General features: G+C 47.5%; 2 protein-coding genes across 2 annotated transcripts in view; one reads left to right on the top strand and one right to left on the bottom strand.

The window, feature by feature from the left end:
* LOC121871837 (protein FAM76A-like) overlaps positions 1–20,747 on the bottom strand; it is an 83,910-nt gene that overhangs the window by 433 nt on the left and 62,730 nt on the right. The window lies entirely within an intron of this gene.
* On the top strand, positions 12,587–15,684 carry LOC121871723 (uncharacterized protein C2orf16-like). The gene is made up of 3 exons (XM_042374135.1): positions 12,587–13,030; positions 13,118–13,922; positions 14,090–15,684. The coding sequence occupies exons 1-3, from the start codon at positions 12,587–12,589 to the stop codon at positions 15,682–15,684; spliced, it is 2,844 nt and encodes a 947-aa protein (XP_042230069.1).

The following is a 20,747-nucleotide window of genomic DNA, read 5'->3' as shown; positions in this document are numbered from 1 at the left end:
TCTAGTGTACGATTAACTTAAAGGACAGGTTTGTTTCTCACTGGTTAACATCTAGAGTATGATAAACCTTATAAATGTCACTCAAGTTTCTCATTGGTTGACGTCTAGAGGACACACTTATAGCCGAATAAGTTGTTGACATGCAGCGGCAGAGTATTACATTTTAATACAGGAAATATTATCACTTCCCAACCAGAACTGAAGAGACGGAAGAGAGATAAGTGTGAGGAATGAGAACAAGAGAGAAATTGCAATGTATGTAATGGGGAGAGAGAGGGAGGGGGACAACACCAGGTACCAGACCAAACCATTATCACCATCAATCTTACCAAGGGTAGACTAGACCATTCAAGATCCTAATGTGTATAATCAGCACCAAACACCAGTCTTCGTCACAACACCCCCGCCACACCCTCCCACACCCCTCACACACACCCACACCCTCCCCTACACCCTCACACACACCCACACACACACACACACACACACACACCCCCCACCCCCCCACACCACACACACACACCTCCCCCACACCCCTACACACACCCACACCCTCCCCACACCCTAACACACACCCACACCTCCCTACACCCTCACACACACACACCTCCCCCCACCCTCACACACACACCCACCCTCCCCCTCACACCTCACACACACCCACACCCTCCCCACACCCACACACACACCCACACCTCCCCTACACCCTCACACACACACCCTCCCCCTACACCCCCTCACACACACACCCACACCTCCCCCTACACCTCACACACACCCACCCTCCCCCACACCCCCCCCACACCCTCCCCACACCCCACACACACACCCACACCCTCCCCCACACCCCACACACACACACACACACACACACCCACACCCCTCCCCCACCTCACACACACACACCCACACCCTCCCCACACCTCACACACACACACCCACACCCTCCCCCCACACCCCACACACACACACACACACACACCCTCCCACACCCTCACACACCCACCTCCCCACACCCACACACACACCCACACACACACACACACACACACACCCACACACACACACACACACACACACACACCCTCCCTACACCCCACACACACACACACCCTCCCCCCCCACACCACACACACACACACACACACACACACCCTCCCCTACACCCACACACACCCTCCCCCCCACCCCCACACACACACACACACACACACCTACACCCCCCACACACACACACACACACACACACCTCCCCACACCCACACACCCACCTCCCCCACACCTCACACACACACACCCCTCCCCTACACCTCACACACACACACACACACACACACACACACCCCTCCCCCTACACCCACACACACACACCCCCTCCCCACACCCACACCCCCCCTCCCCCACACCTCACACACACACACACACCCCTCCCACACACACACACACACACACACACCCTCCCCCCACCCCTCCCCACACACACACACACACACACACACACACACACACACACCCTCCCCCACCTCCCCACACACACACCCCCCCCCACACCCCACCCCCCACCCCTCCCCCCACACCCCACCACACACACACACACACACACACCCCACACCCTCACACACACACACACACACACACTCCCTCTACACCCCTCACACACCCTCCCCCACACCCCTCACACACACACACACCCCTCCCCACCCTCACACACACACACACACACACACACACACACACACACACCCTCCCTTACCCTCACACACACACCTCCTCTCTCTCACACACACACACACACACACACACACACACCTCTCTCTCTCCCACAGTCACAGCAGCTTGGTCCCGGTGACACCCTCGTTGCAAGATGGACATACAGTACTTGTGTCTGGCCTCAGAGGACGGTGCACCAGGTTCCTGGCTGTCTGCAGGATGGTGAGAGCACCATCCTGCAGACAGACGATGAAGGCCCCGCTGCTCCTACTGCTGGTGTCGTTACCGTAATGGTTATGTTCAGGTCTTAAATCACCCGCGCACCAACTTATCCTAATCACCATTCACTCGATGACTGGGGTTATACCCTGGCTCTCAAAAGGCGAACGAGCGAACGAGCGAGCGAGAGGCACAAATCATGACACGCTCGATGTGTGAAATTCAGAGCCGCCAAAACCCGTGTGGAAAACTGAACAGGAAGAAGGAATGAAGTAGGAGGAGGAGGTGATGTACGCTGCGACTCTCTCAAAAGTTATTACCGTGATGAACCAGCCATCGTCCCGTGTGTGTGTGTGTGTGTGTTTGCCAGGGCCCTGCCAGCCAGTCAGATGAGCCATACAACAGGATCAAAGTTTGGTCCCAGCATGTGTCTGTCTCTCTCTCCCACGCCACCATGACTCACCACAGCTCACGTACGCTACTCTTCCTAACCTAACCTAACCTAACCTAACCTAACCTAACCTAATCATTTCTAGAATGTGAGACAGAGTAAAAGTTGTACAGTATTAATGATTAAAATAAGAATAAGACCTTGATTTACCACCAGGCTTACATCCCCGACTTACAGCAGAACAACAACAACAGCAAGGCAGAGGATGATGACAGTGGTGATGGTGGTGAAGGTCTTGGGACACACACACACACACGTACCACCATCACTATAGCCTCTCTTCAACACAATAACTACCTTCTCGCCCCCAAAAAATGATTGAAGTGTCGCGTCTTGGCCTCATAAACCACACCTGCCGCTGCCCCAAATCATCGTCAGGTGGGTAATGTATGGTACTCACTGACTGCCGCCGCTGCTATTGGAGTGTTTTTTCGGCTCTCAAGATGAACCACTCCATCTTACCTCCTCACGAATTGTAAAAACGACTGTTTCCGTCTGTTGTTTGTCCAGGAACGAAGGAGGGGTGTGTGGAAGGGAAGGAGGGAAGGAGGGGGAAATGGATGCAGGGAGGAAGGAAGGGGAGAATGTGTGTGAGAAGGAGGATGTGTGTGTGTGTGTGTGTGTGTGTGTGTGTGTGTGTGTGTGTGTGTGTGTGTGTGTGTGTGTGTGTGTGTGTCTGCGTGTGTAGGGTGTGACCTGCTGTCCTTGACCTTCCCTCACTCACTCATAATGTTAACTCACCCTACCTGTCCACCATCACCCTACCTGTCACCATCACCCACCACCCTCCTCCACCTGTCCACCATCACCCTCACCTGTCCACCATCACCTCCACCTGTCCACCATCACCCTACCTGTCCACCATCACCCTACCTGTCCACCATCACCTACCTGTCCACCATCACCCCTACCTGTCACCATCACCTCCACCTGTCACCATCACCCTACCTGTCCACCATCACCCCTACCTGTCCACCATCACCCTACCTGTCCACCATCACCCGACCTGTCCACCATCACCTCCACCTGTCCACCATCACCCGACCTGTCACCATCACCTACCTGTCACCATCACCCCTACTGTCCACCATCACCCCTACTGTCCCATCACCTCCACCTGTCCACCATCATCCCTACCTGTCCACCATCACCCTACCTGTCCACCATCACCCTACCTGTCCACCATCACCTCCACCTGTCCACCATCACCCGACCTGTCCACCATCACCCTACCTGTCCACCATCACCCTACCTGTCCACCCGCGAGAGTAATGCGGGAATCATAAAGGAAAATCTTGCGGTTGCGGTTTTAGACCTTGCGGGTGCGGTGTACATTAAAAAGGTTGTCCGCCAATATTCAACTCTCAAATACTAATTCTTAGCCTAACCTTATTCTACCTTACTCTAGCCTGATCTAACCTAACCTAACCTAACCTAACCTAACCTAACCAAACCAAACCAAACCTTACCTAATCTAATCTAATCTAATCTAACCAAACCAAACCAGCAACATAAAAATCTGATCTTTCATCTGACGATCTGACCTGACCTGACACGAAAGACACGGAGTCGCTGTTAATAGTATTGAGAAGTGTGTATAGGAAACGTTAATAGTGTGTGCATGTAATGGTGGTGAGGTAGGGTAAGGTGTGGTGAGGTAGAGAGCTAGGTGTGGTGAAGTAGGGGTACAAAGTGTGGTGAGGTAGGGCACAGGTGTGGTGAGGTAGGTACAGGTGTGGTGAAGAAGTGCAAGGTGGGGAGGTGAGGTAGAGGCTGGGTGTGGTGAGGTAGGGTACAGGTGTGGTGAGTAGGGTACAGGTGTGTGGTGAATGGGGGTAACAGGTGTGGTGAGGTGGGGTACAGGTGTGGTGGTAGGGTGGCAGGTGTGGTGAGGTGAGGTACAGGTGTGGTGAGGTGGCTGGGTGTGGGTGAGGTAGGGTACAGGTGTGGTGAGGTGGGGTACAGGTGTGGTGAGGTGGGGACAGGGTGTGGTGGGGTAGGGTAACAGGTGTGGTCAGGTAGGGTAGGTGTGGTGAGGTGGGTACAGGTGTGGTGGGGTGGGGCAGGGTGGTGGGGGTGGGGTAACAGGGTGTGGTGGGGGTGGGTGGTGTGGTGGGGGGTACAGGTGTGGTGAAGTGGGGTACAGGTGTGGTGAGTAGGGTACAGGTGGTGAGGTAGGGACAGGTGTGGTGAGGTAGGGGTACAGGTGTGGTGAGGTAGGGTACAGTTGAAACACAGGTGTATACACTAGGTTGGGTATCCGTACTGCAGTAGGTAGTAGGCAGCTACCAAACAGGAGGTACCTGCGCCTGGGAAGATATTAAGCATAATGTGTTGTCTAATGACCCTGCTGCCATATGTGACCAAGTCCCAGGTTGATGATCTGACTTTCTGCCTCATTTACACACAATTGCAGGGTCTCAATTGTTTCTCTTATCTTGACAACACAACATACATATATTGTTTCTCATTTTTGATCTTTTTTTTCATTTTGTATTTCTTTATGGTTCTTTTTATTATTATTATTATTATTATTATTATTATTATTATTATTATTATTATTATTATTATTATTATTATTATACATTTCGCCCCCAGGCCTTGATGTGGGTCAGTGACCTGCCTGGGTGGGCCAATCCCCATAAAAAAAGCCCCCTCAACGTCACTCCACCACCACCACGATCCTCTGCAGTAATAAACCTGGTGGGGTGACGCGTGAACCCTCAGGTGGCAGGGTTTCTTCACATCCTCTGGTGAGCGGAAGACTTAGCGACCAAATAAAATCTACTGTTGTAAGTCTCCTACACACTTCCTCTGTTATAACTCCTCGCTTATTATTAATCTGCTTCGTCCTCCTCACCCCCCCCGCTACCAAAAGCAAAATTAGACTCATATGTAAGCATGTTAAAAAAATAATAATAATAGTAATAATAATAACGAGCTGTCCGTTCAGCAGGATATATCTTTCAACTTATTTTGGACGTAATTTAGAACAACACTATGAAGGTTGTCGTGGTCCGCCCCACCGAGGTATACAAACTTGACTCCCGCTCACCGCCTCCTCTGGGAACCAGAACTAACGCCCATTACCAACGTGTACTGTGTGTGGGTGTTAGTGATGCCTTTATGGACATAGTACAGTATAAAACCAACTCCTGAACATAACATAACATAACATAACATAACGTAACACAACGCAACATAACATAACATAACATAACATAACATAACATAACAACCAAATAACACAACGCAACATAACATTCATAGCTCTTCCCAGGACATGACGTTATGAAGTTATGGTCATGAGATGAACTTCTAGATGAAATAATGTTATATTCACCTCACGATAAGATCAATGGACATAATGAAGAATTTTTTATCTACACAGCGTAATAAAACTTCGATAAAGAAGATATTAACCTTTCAAATAACATAAAATAATGGCTACTACGCTTTAAAAGAACATATACTACATTAACACTAACCATATAATATTGGAACACAACATGGCGTGCGGCAATACAGTATTTATTAATTTTTTTCACCTTGTCAATACTTGTTCCTGTACTTGCCTGAACCACCACATGCACCCAATGTTTATAGTACCTTATATCTCGGTCTAACTTGTTTATCTACACAAACAAATCGTAATATATTATACATATATTGTAAACATAACGCCTCATACAGTCTAGGAGGTGTTACTCTTCGTCCAGTGAAGCCTAACTCCTGTTCCTTGTAACTTATCACGTAATAACTATAACATAAACAGTAATTGATGCCTTATAAAATAATTCCCCTTGCCACCAAATAACTCAAAATATATATAAAAATAACACGATATATTTTCAGTAACAATATGATAACTAATATTTTACCTCAAGATGTGTAAAGACGGCTCAGACCCCATTACCAATTTACCGAACCTCACAAAAATTCACTGCCTTTATATGGCCCCCAAAAAAACTTGTAGAAAAAAGTAATGCTATAATTAAGGGCTCTTGATACCTCAGGAAATAGATAGCCTCATTTCGTGGAAAATAGCTGACGTAGCAAAGTGTGAGAATCTGAACAACGTTATGAGAAGGTTAGCGCAGAAGCCAGTGTCCCGATGGTCTAATATGTATTTATGGCATAAATACTGGCTCACAACTTTCCCACTTTTTCCCACCACAAACTATCTGCTACGCTTCACACGTCACGGATGATGATAATATAGTGTAGTGTAGTGTGGCGTGGTGTGGTGTAGTGTAATGTGGCGTGGTGTAGTAGTGTAGTAAAGTGGTGGTAGTGTGGTTGTAGCGTGGTGCAGTGCAGTGTAGTGTGGTGTAGTGTAATGTGGCGTGTGTAGTGTAGTGTAGTGTAGCGTGGTGTGGTGTAGTGTATTGTGGTAGTGCAGTGTAGTGTGGTGTAGTGTAATGTGGCGTGGTGTAGTGTAGTGTAGTATAGTGTAGTGTAGTGTAATGTAGTGTAGCGTGGTATAGTGTAGTGTAGTGTAGTGTAGTGTAGTGTAATGTAGTGTAGTGTAGTGTGTAGTGTAATGTAGTGTAGCGTGGTGTAGTGTAGTGTAGTGGTAGTGTAGTGTGGTGTGGGGTAGTGTAGTGTAGCGTGGTGTAGTGTAGTGTAGTGTAGCGTGGTGTAGTGTAGTGTAGCGTGGTGTAGTGTAGTGTAGCGTGGTGTAGTGTAACGTAGCGTGGTGTAGTGTAACGTAGCGTGGTGTAGTGTAGTAGCGTGGTGTAGTGTAGTAGCGTGGTGTAGTGTAGTGTAGCGTGGTGTAGTGTAGTGTAGCGTGGTAGTGTAGTGTAGCGTGGTGTAGTGTAACGTAGCGTGGTGTAGTGTAGTGTAGCGTGTAGTGTAGAGTGTAGTGTAACGTAGTGTTTTGTATGTTGTGTTGTGTTGTGTGTTGAGCTGTCAGGTGATGGTGACGTCAGAGCTGTCGGGTGATTGGTGACGTCAGAACTGTCGGGTGATTGGTGACGTCAGAACTATCGGGTGAAGGTGACGCCAGAGCTGTCTGGTGATGGTGACGTCAGAGCTGTCGGGTGATTGGTGACGTCAGAACTGTCGGTGATTGGTGACGTCACAACTGTCGGGTGATTGGTGACGTCAGAACTGTCGGGTGAAGGTGACGTGAGAGGTGTCGGGTGATTGGTGACGTCAGAACTATCGGGTGAAGGTGACGCCAGAGCTGTCGGGTGATGGTGACGTCAGAGCTGTCGGGTGATTGGTGACGTCAGAACTGTCGGGTGATTAGTGACGTGAGAGGTGTCGGGTGATTGGTGACGTCGGAACTGTCGGGTGAAGGTGACGTCAGAGCTGTCGGGTGATGGTGACGTGAGAGCTGTCGGCCACCACGACGGAGCGGAGGAGAGGTAACGGAAGCTGTCGTCCCTGAAGAGATCGACCCATATCTTATTTCTCGGTATAACCTGTCTTAGTTTTTCTCCCGCCACTTAATAAGATAATAACTGTTTATGTCTCCCAGTGTACACGAGGCAGGTTGTAGTACAGAGATAACATCACTCCCATACAGCTCTGTTGTAGTCATCGAAAAAAAAATTCTAAAGTTCTGTTGAAATTTTCTTACGCTATGAAATACTACATTGGTATAAAAGATAAGTGTCGGGTTTTGTTATGGCGATTGGACTTTGCGCGTAATTAATAAACCACTCTACTGTAGGCATTATCTTCCTCCGGCAGTGAAGCAAACTGTTGAACTCACATCACAAGGCTGTCAGGACGTATGACAGTGTGATGGTAATTAGATTATAGTATAGGACTTGTTATTTTTGTTCTTAACGACTAATCTAACCTAACCTAAATTAACCTGACTTAACCTAACCTAACCTAACTCGGATCTTTCTGTGGCAAAGTAGTCATTTTAGCTCTCATCTTCAAAGACTTATGAAAATCGTTCTCTAATGATTTATAGTAAAGGTATTTTTATGATAATCTGATATGTACGGGAGCACTCACACACACACACACACACACACATATCCTGACCACCGAAGGGTCAAGACGTACCTGGCTGCTCCGAGAGGAGCAGCCAGGTCAACTGTTGTTGGCCCATACCAACCCTCCCCTGAACCCTCCTCCCCACCGGAATATCAACAAGTTCTCGCCAGAAGTTACAATTTAATTTAGGGAAAGAACGGAACCAGTGTTAAACAGAGGTGAACAGTGCTTATGTCAGTGAGAACAACTCAACAGTAACAGTCGTACCCAAGTTAACCTTCACACAGTGAGGTCCCAGGTACCCAGTGATAACGGCCCGTGAGACCCAACAACAACCAGTGATGTGATCCGTCTACGATAGGAAGGCTGGGACCAAACCTCACTCATATAACACCATCTGTGAGGTAATTACTACACCACGAGGTCCCTCATAACACCATCTGATGGGGAATTACTACACCACGTGAGGTCCCTCATAACACCATCTGATGGGAATTACTACACCACGTGAGGCCCCTCATAACACCATCTGCGAGGGAATTAATACACCACGCCAGGTCCCTCATAACACCATCTGAGGGAACTACCACACCACGTGAGTTCCTCCTAACACCATCTGGGAGGGAGTATTACACCACGAGTTTGCTGTTCAACACCTACATTAATCTGTATGTTCACTGTATGTTCCTTTACCTTTCTAATGAAAGCTTTTGTTACCACCAATGTATGTAATAAGTCATTTATGTCCAATGATATTTTCAGCCTTCGGGCAGCAGAATTTTTTCAATAAACCGTTAATTATTATTATATATTTATATCAAGAAACGCTCAACACACTGACCCTCTCGGCTCTCTGATCATCGCCACGACCTCATCTGCAAATTTGGCGAGAAGCTTCTGCACCATCTTCCACCCCGGCTCCTACTACCACCCGAGATCCCTCTTCCGCAAATTACTGTTCGACACCACAACCACATCCAGCCCATACGAGCACGTACTGATCGCTATACGAACAGCCAAGTCCCAACCATTGTAAAAATTATCAATAACTTGTAATAAACCAGTGTATTCACTCCCATTCAATCTTGCAGTCACAATGTTGAAATGCCCTGTAGTATGACCTTCTCTCCACCTTGTTGTTATATATCATATTTGTATCACATATGTTACTTGTATATTATTTGTCAATCAAAAGACCCATTCCCCAATTATGCAACTGTAAATTTTCAGCCTTCTGGCTGCCATGGTCTTTCAATAAACCGTTAATTATTATTCTTATTTATTATTTATGTTTTTATATTTATTTTTATTACACACACGCACCAAAATCATTAGATTATCTTACAGTACACTTGGAGTCACTTAGGCCTGATTGGAACACATTGTTAGACGTGACTAAATCTAATGCTCTAATAATAACAACGATAATAAACCAAGAAAGATAACGACAAAATAAAATAATAACGATAAAAAGACAAATGAACTTATATTAACTTGTAAAACTTGACTGTAAAACCTTTAAAAAAAATGACTTAAGGTTAAAAAATAGAGTGGTGCAGGATATCACTAGACTGAGTAACATCACCACCCAGCATTGTGTTGAGTAATATTAGAACAAGCGTTGTTGGCCGGCTGATAAAAAAGACCAGCCCTGATACCGGATTGGAGAGCGATTCCAGTGATGACGTGGCCGAGAGATACTGAGGTGATGTTTACATAAAGAAAGAATAAAAGACTGATGGACTGCGCAAGAGGAGACAACCGGGACAACTTTATGATATGACTGAAGCAGCAGATAATGTTTACACTCATGGGTAAATATTATATTACTAAGGAAGGCAACAATATTGATGTATTATTCTTTTTAACACAAAATAAATAAAGTGAAAGATCAGACTAATGCAGTTGTCTAATCACCCAAACGGCCTCGTCGACTTCAAGGAATATAAGATCTTTAAATGCACCTCTAAAGTTAACATTATATACTGTACAAGGCATTAACTACACAGTAAGTTAGTCATATTTCTGCGGTCAAGAAGAGATATAAATAGGTAAGGCTGTGAAGATGGTCAATTGATATGTTAGTGCGTGTGTAAGGAACCCCAGGGATGTGTTCATCAGTGACTCTTGCCTCACCCTTGATACTGAAATGGTTTATTTAGCCAGAAAAATACAGATACAGTGGACAATAACAACAAGGCTGGCTGGTCCCGGAAACAAAAGTTGTGGTGGCCGTGAGTGTACACACACGCTGGTGTCGACTGGCCCAGTGTTTGTTTACTCGCGGGAGAGATGCATAAAGTTCTCTTCGCTGATGGAGATCTCTGCCTCTGCCGCCTCCTACTCCTCCTCCTACTCCTCCAGTCGGGTGACGGGGAGATCAAGTGACGACCGGTTCCTCCAGGGCACGGCACTCCTCCAAGCCATCTCTAAATCTCCTCCAGTTTTTGTGTGTTTTTTTGGTAATGTGTCTCTGGAATATGTGTGTGTGTTTTGGTGGACACGAGTGATAAAGTGCAGCTTGATTTGACTTCAGGTTTGACCATATTGTGTGCGTGTGTGTGTGTGTGTGTGTGTGTGTGTGTGTGTGTGTGTGTGTCCCAATTCTTTCCTTCCACAGTCCTATATGAATCATCATTTTGAAATGTCAGTCGTTCATGTGAGCTGCAAGACCTTACCTGGCTATGCAACCTCCTAACAGCTGACCTAACTTAACCTAACCTAACCTCACACCCACCCCTTCCCCTTACACACTCTCCCCTTTCCCCTCACACAAACACCGCCCTCTATCACACATCCCTCCCCAGTCACCCCTCCAAACATACTGTACACTCCTGCACATCCCCTAGCACACCCACACTGAGGCAAAGCTGAGATACACAAGTGACAGACACACACAGGTAAGGCTTAGAAGCTGGTAGACAAGTGAGACAAATAACACACACACAGGGGCCCGCAGGACCTGCGTGACAGGCAGGTATCACTGGCAGTGTCGGATGCTGGGGCAGGAGGACTTGTTGTTACACGAGCTGCTGACAGGTCCTGCTCCCTCCTCCTCCTCCTCATCACCCTCACTCTGACCCTCTTCCCTCCTCCTCCTCGTCATCACCCCCTCCTGACCTCTTCCCTCCTCCTCCTCCCTCCCCCTTTCACTCTGACCCTCTTCCCTCTCCCTCCTCCTCATCATCACCTCCTCGACCCCTCCCCTCCTCCTCCTCCTCACCCCCCCCCCCCTCCTCCTCCTCATCATCACCCTCACTCTGACCCTCTTCCTCCTCCTCCTCCCTCCTCCTCATCATCACCCTCACTCTGACCCTCTTCCCTCCTCCCTCCTCCTCATCATCACCCTCACTCTGCCCCCTCCCCCCCCCTCCCCCCCTCCTCATCATCACCCTCACTCTGACCCTCTTCCTCCTCCTCCTCCTCTTCCCTTTCCTCTGACCCTCTTCCCCCTCCCCTCCTCCTCATCATCACCCTCCTCGACCCTCTCCCCCTCCTCCTCACCATCACCCCCCATCTCCTCCTCCTCCTCTCATCACCCTCACTCTGACCCTCTTCCTCCTCCTCCTCCTCCTCTTCCCTCTCACTCTGACCGTCCTCCTCCTTCCCCTCTTCTCCCTCTCTCCCTCTTTCCCTCTCCTCCTCACTGTCTCACTTCTTCCCATCAGCCTCTCCCCCTTGGTCTCTACAATAAGAGGTTCTTATATATACCTTCTCTGATTATATACTCACTGTGTGTGTGTCTGGGACGTGTGTACTCAAGCCATTATATTACCACATAATCATCTTCACACATGGCCACTATCTTACAACATGGCCACCATCCTAAAAATAAGGCCATCACCCTCACGAAATAAGTGACCACCTTCACAAGATGGCCACCACCAGCCTGACAGTACTGTGCGTGGGACAGTCGTCAGCAAGGTGGCGCGAGGGCGAGGCGAGGGCGAGGCGAGGGCGAGGCGAGGGCGAGACGAGGGTGAGGCGAGGGCGAGGCGAGGGCGAGGCGAGGGTGAGGCGAGGGCGAGGCAAGGCGAGGACGTGACGCGACGAGGCGAGTCGGGGACGAGGAGAGGCAGGGCAAGGGGCGAGGGCTAGTAGGATAGACAACACTAATTTGACTAGCGTTGGGAGGGAGGGAGGGAGCGACATCGTCAGGCGTCGTTGTCGTAAGTCATGTGTCGTCGTCTTCTGCTTCCGTTCACAGCTCATGCTCGTGTAATTTATAGCCGCGTGTAAACCTTTATGAACTTATATAACTTGACGGTGCGTGCTGGTGGCTGCCTCACAGATCACAGACACGTCCAGGGAACATCAAACACCGATCACCGGCACGTCTCAGGAACATCAAACACCGATCACCGACGCGTCCAGGAACATCAAACACCATCACCGACAGTCCAGGAACATCAAACACCGACACCACGGCCCAGGGAACATCAAACACCAATCACGGACACGTCCAGGGAACATCAAACACCGATCACTGACACGTCCAGGGAACATCAAACACCGATCACTGACACGTCCAGGGAACATCAAACAACGATCACCGACACGTCCAGGGAACATCAAACACCGACACCGACACGTCCAGGGAACATCAAACACCGACACCGACACGTCCAGGGAACATCAAACACCGATCACAGACACGTCCAGGGAACATCAAACACCAATCACAGACACGTCCAGGGAACATCAAACACCGATCACCGACACGTCCAGGGAACATCAAACACCGATCACTGACACGTCCAGGAACATCAAACACAGATCACTGACACGTCCAGGGAACATCAAACACCGGACACCGACATCAGGAACATCAAACACCGATTACTAACGTCCAGGGAACATCAAACACCGATCACCGACACGCCAGGGAACATCAAACACCGATCACTGACGCGTCCAGGAACATCAAACACCGACACCGACACGTCCAGGAACATCAACACCGACACGACGTCCAGGGAACATCAAACACCGAACACTGACACGTCCAGGGAACATCAAACACCGATCACCTACACGCCCAGGGAACATCAAACACCAATCACCACACGCCAGGAACATCAAACACCGATCACCGACACGCCAGACACAACACAGCCAGAAATCAAACACCGATCACTGCGCTGCCCAGGAATATCAAACACCGATCACAGACGCCGTCCAGGGAACATCAACACGGATCACCGACGCGCCAGGAACATCAAACACCAATCACCGACACGTCCAGGGAACATCAAACACCGATCACTGACGCGTCCAGGAACATCAAACACCGATCACCACACGCCCAGGAACATCAAACACCGATCACCACACGCCAGGGAACATCAAACACCGATCACTGACACGTCCAGGGAACATCAAACACCGATCACCGACACGCCAGGAACATCAAACACAATCACCGACACGCCAGGAACATCAAACACCGACACACGCCAGGAACATCAAACACCGATCACCGACGCGCCCAGGAACATCAAACACGGATCACCGACGCGTCCAGGGAACATCAAACACCAATCACTGACGCGTCCAGGGAACATCAAACACGGATCACCCGGCCCAGGGAACATCAAACACCATCACTGACGCCGCCCAGGAACATCAAACACGATCACTGACGCCCAGGAACATCAAACACCGATTCACCGACACGTCCAGGGAACATCAAACACCGATCACTGACACGCCCAGGGAACATCAAACACCAATCACTGACACGTCCAGGGAACATCAAACACCGATCACCGACACGTCCAGGAACATCAAACACCGATCACGACACGTCCAGGGAATATCAAACACCGATTCACCGACACGTCCAGGGAACATCAAACAATCGACACCGACACGTCCAGGGAACATCAAACACCAATCACTGCACACGTCCAGGGAACATCAAACACCGATCACCGACACGTCCAGGGAACATCAAACACCGATCACCGACACGTCCAGGGAACATCAAACACCGATCACCGACACGTCCAGGGAACATCAAACACCGATCACCGACACGTCCAGGAACATCAAACACGGATCACCGACACGTCCAGGAACATCAAACACCGATCAACCGACGCCGTCCAGGGAACATCAAACACCGACAACCGACCAGGAACATCAAACACCGATCACCACACGTCCAGGGAACATCAACACCATCACCGACGCGTCCAGGAATATCAAACACCATTCACCGACACGCCAGGGAACATCAACACCGATCACCGACGGCCCATGGAACATCAAACACCGATCACGGACACGCCAGGGAACATCAAACACCGATCACCGACACGTCCAGGGAACATCAAACACCGATTCACCGGACGTCCAGGAACATCAAACACCGACACCGACACGTCCAGGAACATCAAACACCGATCACTGACACGTCCAGGGAACATCAAACACCGATAACCGACACGTCCAGGGAACATCAAACACCGATCACAGACACGTCCAGGGAACATCAAACACCAATCACTGACACGTCCAGGGAACATCAAACACCGATTCACCGACACGTCCAGGGAACATCAACACCGATCACCGACACGTCCAGGGAACATCAAACACCGATTCACCGACACGTCCAGGGAACATCAAACCGATCACCGACAGGTCCAGGGAACATCAAACACCGATTCACCGACACGTCCAGGGAACATCAAACACCGATCACAGACACGTCCAGGAACATCAAACACCGATCACCGACGCGTCCAGGAACATCAAACACCGAACACCGACACGTCCAGGGAACATCAAACACCGATCACCGACACGTCCAGGAACATCAAACACCGGTCACCGACGCGTCAGGGAACATCAAACACCGATCACCGACACGTCCAGGGAACATCAAACACCGATCACCCCACGCGCCAGGGAACATCAAACACCGATCACCGACACGTCCAGGAACATCAAACACCGATCACCGACACGTCCAGGAAATCAAACACCGATCACCGGCACGTCCAGGGAACATCAAACACCGACACCGACGCGTCCAGGAACATCAAACACCGACACCGACACGTCCAGGGAACATCAAACACCGATTCACCGACACGTCCAGGGAACATCAAACACGGACACCGACGCGTCCAGGAACATCAACACCGATCACCGACCCCACAGGAACATCAAACCCGATCACAGACGCGCGCCCAGAAACATCAAACACCGACACAGACGGCCCAAGAAACATCAAACACCGAGGCTGCAGGAAACATCAAACACCGATCACCACACGTCCAGGGAACATCAAACACCATTGCTGCAGGGAACATCAAGGATCGATCCAGGAATAAAAAATTGAGGTGTGTAAAGTATTGTTCTTGTGAGCCTGCGGGAGAAATTGGCACTCGCTCCTTCACTGTTGCAGGGAACATCAAACAGGGAAAATAAAAACCCGAAGCGTCCAAGTGTTGCTGTGGGGCGACGGGAGGAATTAGCACGAATGTAATGTAAGGCTTAAAGTGATTTACAGTGTGTTGTGTTTTGTTTGTTCAGACATTGGCGAAATTCAATTGTTCCAAAAAAGTCCTGCCTTCTCCCTCCTCTTCTTTCTTCCTCACCCTCCTCTTCCTCTTCCCTCTCCCTCTGACCCTCCTGAACTATATCCGGTACAAGCTACACACTTCACCAATACAACATAATTAAACACCTGTTGAAGTTTCTTACAAATTATCAAAAGTTTTATCATAATGCCGCAAACTCAAAGAATTTTTCACCTCGTAAGTAATTGGAACAAATTTGACTTCCTAGCGTTACTAAATACGTCTATAATTTTATTTAAGAGAGAGTGAATTTCTATCGTTATTCTGACCATAAAAAAAAAAAGTTCCTCGGCGCATATAATTTTGACTCCTGATCGTCAATCATCATTCCCGTCTCAGGGTCTGTCTTTTTCAGTAAATTATGTAGTAATACTTTATAACCCACAAGTAATAGAGAATATATTAAAACAAAATGTGGTACACAGAATATAAGTCGAGGCTTTTTTACTTTAATATTACAATAATTATTACAAGATTCTCATCCATGGTTTAACTCTCTTCTTGGAAAATTAATGTACGAGTTTTATGTACAAGTTTGGTGAGCAGGACACGTTAGCGGTGATGTAGAGTGTTAACCCCTTGTGTACAGGTCGCCTCTCAGCTCAATAAAATGGTCTGGTGTTCACTAAATACTTTAACATCGTTTAATTTTACCTGTAATAAAATGTGCATGTGGTTGTGTACAGTGTGTGTCTGTGTATGTCTGTGTGTGTCTGTATCTCTGTGTGTGTCTGTATCTCTGTGTGTGTCTACTCTGTGTGTCTGTATACTTTTATAAGAGTAAACATAACCCCAACAGCTCCTACACCACCCAGCAGTAAACAGGACGCAGGTGCCGAGGCTTGACACGCCCTAAGTCGCTACATTAACCCATCTAGTTAGGTTAAGTTACTCTTGATCTCCGCTGGCTGTGTCGTGGCCGGGTCGTCCCATGGTGGTGTGTTGCCGTGGTAAGTGCGGCCGACCACAGCGACTCCCGACCAAGCCACCACTACCACCACTATCACCACCACCACCACTACAACCACCACCACCACCTCCACCACCACTATCATCACTTTATTAGTCTCGTATTTAACGTCTATTGATCCTGGTTTAAGATTCTCAAGGGTTCTTAGGTGAAAAACTCTCATAAAAATAACATAATCCATCTGATGTTGATGTTATATAAAACACAAATTATCGCTATAAAATGATACACCCCTGAGACTCTGTATACCGTAGTAAATCCATGATCAGTCAACTACTAAAGTCCTCTTGGTCGCCTCTCCTCCTGAACAACGAACCCCCGAGAGATTCAGACTCGTGAACCCGAAGCATTTACTGTATGGAGAAGAATAATGTATCAGTCTATGCTCTCTATGATGCATTTGGCGGCGTCTGTAAATATTTGTATGGGATAATGACCAGCAACTGATATATTGACGGAACAGACCTTGGCACACTGCTCTCTGGCACCCAGCTCATCATTGCTATACGTATTATTAACACCAGGACGTTCCCCACAATTCCGTTCCCTTCCTTTAACTCCTCCAAACATTAATTAATATTAGACATGCAAGAAACAAGTTTTTCTCCATACAATGTTTTCCTGGAGTGACTCATAATAAGACGAGATGTTGTAAACCATCATTGATTACATACTAAAAGTTTGCCAAAACAACTTAACGTAAACTAGAGGTACAGTCACTCACAAAACTATCTGTACTTGGGGTGATCGATGAGTTCCACAATGAACACTATGACTTCTGTTGTCTCGGTAGGGTTGTCAAAATCCTCCGTCCTTTGTGTCATATTTTTCAATACAATTTTGTATAGATAGTTTTTGAGTGACTGTAGGTGAGTAAACTATAAGAAGTTAATTAATAAATGTAACTTGACTTCAACTCTGCCCTGACACCAGTATAAACGTGTCACTAGCTCTGTGTTGATGCACCAGTAAGGTAAACTAAGTACACTTGTAATATATGGCAATACTTGTACACTAATGAGTTTTGAGTGGAAAGTTACCTGACAGCCGCCAGTACTCGTCAGCAGGAGTACCCAGAAGCGTCAGCAGCCGTCAGTACACAGTAACGTCATCACTACACCCACCACCTCCACCACTCACACCACCACCAACACCCCCACCATCATCTCACCAAACCCCCACCACTACAACCACCATCACTACCACCCCCCATCACCACCACCATCACCACTACCACCATCACACCACCACCATCACCACTACCACCATCACACCACCACCAAGAACAAGCTGGCGATCATCCATATTGTCACTGTCGGTCGATCGTAATTGAAATTTATCAGACCGCAGCAATGTCTTTACCATGGCGGCGGCAGCGACCTTAGTGACACACACACACACACACACACACACACACACACACACACACACACACACACCACACAATAACACATAATTATGGCATATATCAGGTGCCTCAAATTGCTTTTATATCAGGACTCAGACTACCTCTTACACTGTATAGACAAATTTGCATCTTTTTTCTTTACAGGTAATGGAACTGACAGCTGGCGGCTTAGTATCGTCCATTGTGGTGGTAATGTTGATCGGTGTGGTGACGGTGTAGTGACGATGGTTGAGTGATGGTGTTGTAATGATGGTGTAGTGGTGAATGTGTGGTGGTGATGGTGTAGTAGGACACCGAGTGGTAACAGTGACAGTATAGTGGTGATAGTGTAATAGTGACAATGCAATGGTGAATGTGTATTGGTGAGTGTAGTGGTGACAGCGTAATAGTGACAGTCTAGTAGTGACAGTGAGAGTGTAATAGTGACAATAACACTATAATAATGACAACATAATGACAGTGAGAGCGAAATAGTAACACAGTAACAGAGGTGATAAAGCAGAGTCTCAACCTGATCAGTACTGAGGTATGACTCACCATCACCACCATCATCATCACCATCACCACCACCATCATCACCATCACCATCATCACCATCATCACACCATCACCATCACCATCACCACCACCATCATCACCATCACCATCATCACCATCATCATCATCACCACATCATCACCATCACCACCACCATCATCATCATCACCACCATCATCATCCCATCACCACTCACCATCATCACCACCATCACCAACATCATCACCATCATCACCACCACCATCATCATCACCACCATCACCATCATCACCACCATCACCACCATCATCACCATCACCACCATCATCACCATCATCACCATCATCATCATCACCACCATCACCATCATCACCACCATCACCATCATCATCATCATCATCACCACCACCATCACCATCATCATCACCAACGCCATCACCATCATCACCACCATCACCATCATCATCACCACCACCATCATCATCATCACCACCATCATCATCACCATCACCATCACCATCATCACCACCATCACCATCATCATCACCATCATCACCACCACCATCATCATCACCATCACCATCATCATCATCATCATCATCATCTCCCTCTGGTAATAATGAAGCAGTTCATCACTTTCCTCAAGCAGAAACAGAGTAAGTGTTATTCAGTACACCTGCACTCTGAACATTACGCAACAAGTAGAAAAATTAATTAACTTCCTACAGGTGAGCGTTTTGTATAATGAAACCTCTATTTAATGGTCTATATGAGGAGGTAAGTCCGTTATACAGAGGTTTCCATTAGATGTGGAATTTCTATTTAACGGACTATATGAAGACGAAAGTCCGTTATATCGAGGGCCCATTACATGTGAAACCTCTATATCACGTACTATATATAGAGGAAAGTCCGTTATATCGAGAGCCCATTTACGTGAAACCCCCATTTAACGGATTATATGGAAAGATGAGTCCGTTATATGGAGGTTTTCATTGTATCAGCCTTTAAAACTCAGTCATGCCGCCTCTCATGACCTAACTGATGGATCTTCAGCCAACAGAGAACTTCAGCCAACAGGGAGCTTCAAGTAACAGGAAGTTTCAGGTAACAGAGCTTCAGACAACATTTCTGACGGAAAACCAACAGGAAGCTTCAAGCAACAGGAAGCTTGAGGCAAGACACAGGTGCATGGGAGTTTGTTGTTGGTGGTCTCCGCATCGTGTAATAAGAAGACAAGTTTATGGTAATATCCGCCCAAGAGCTTCCCGCCGCGCCGCGTCCATCACGAGGTAACGCTCCCAGTAATATACACAGTGAGGGATGTGTTCTGAGCACAATTACCTGCCTGTCGAAGTCTTGGCCGCAGGTGTGACCACTAAGTAATATCGACCATCTCTCTCTAGGATTATGATTGTTTAATCTACTCTCACAGCTCAGTGAAACCTCTATTTAACGGACTACAGGGAAAGGAGAAAATTATGTTATATCGAGCGTCTATTAGATGTACAACCACCATCTAATATACTATATATATATATATATATATATATATATATATATATATATATATATATATATATATATATATATATATATATATATATATGAAAACCGTTATATCAAAGCTCCGTGAGAGGAAACCCCTCTAACTAGCGGATTATACTATATATATATATATATATATATATATATATATATATATATATATATATATATATATATATAGAGAGAGAGAGAGAGAGAGAGAGAGAGAGAGAGAAGTCCATTGTATAGAGGTTTCACTGTACAAATGGAGATATAAGTCCGTTATATAGAGGTTCCACTGTACAAAAACCCTCACAGACACACAAGAACACTCCTAATATCATTACCATCAACTCCCAACCACAACAACTCTCACAAACTAACAATTTTGTC

The sequence above is a fragment of the Homarus americanus genome, unplaced genomic scaffold (assembly GCF_018991925.1).
Source record: "Homarus americanus isolate GMGI-L3 unplaced genomic scaffold, GMGI_Hamer_2.0 scaffold39675, whole genome shotgun sequence".
Classification (NCBI taxonomy): domain Eukaryota; kingdom Metazoa; phylum Arthropoda; class Malacostraca; order Decapoda; family Nephropidae; genus Homarus; species Homarus americanus.
The sequence above is the reverse complement of the archived record's forward strand: the minus strand, read 5'-3'. Positions and strand labels throughout refer to the sequence as shown.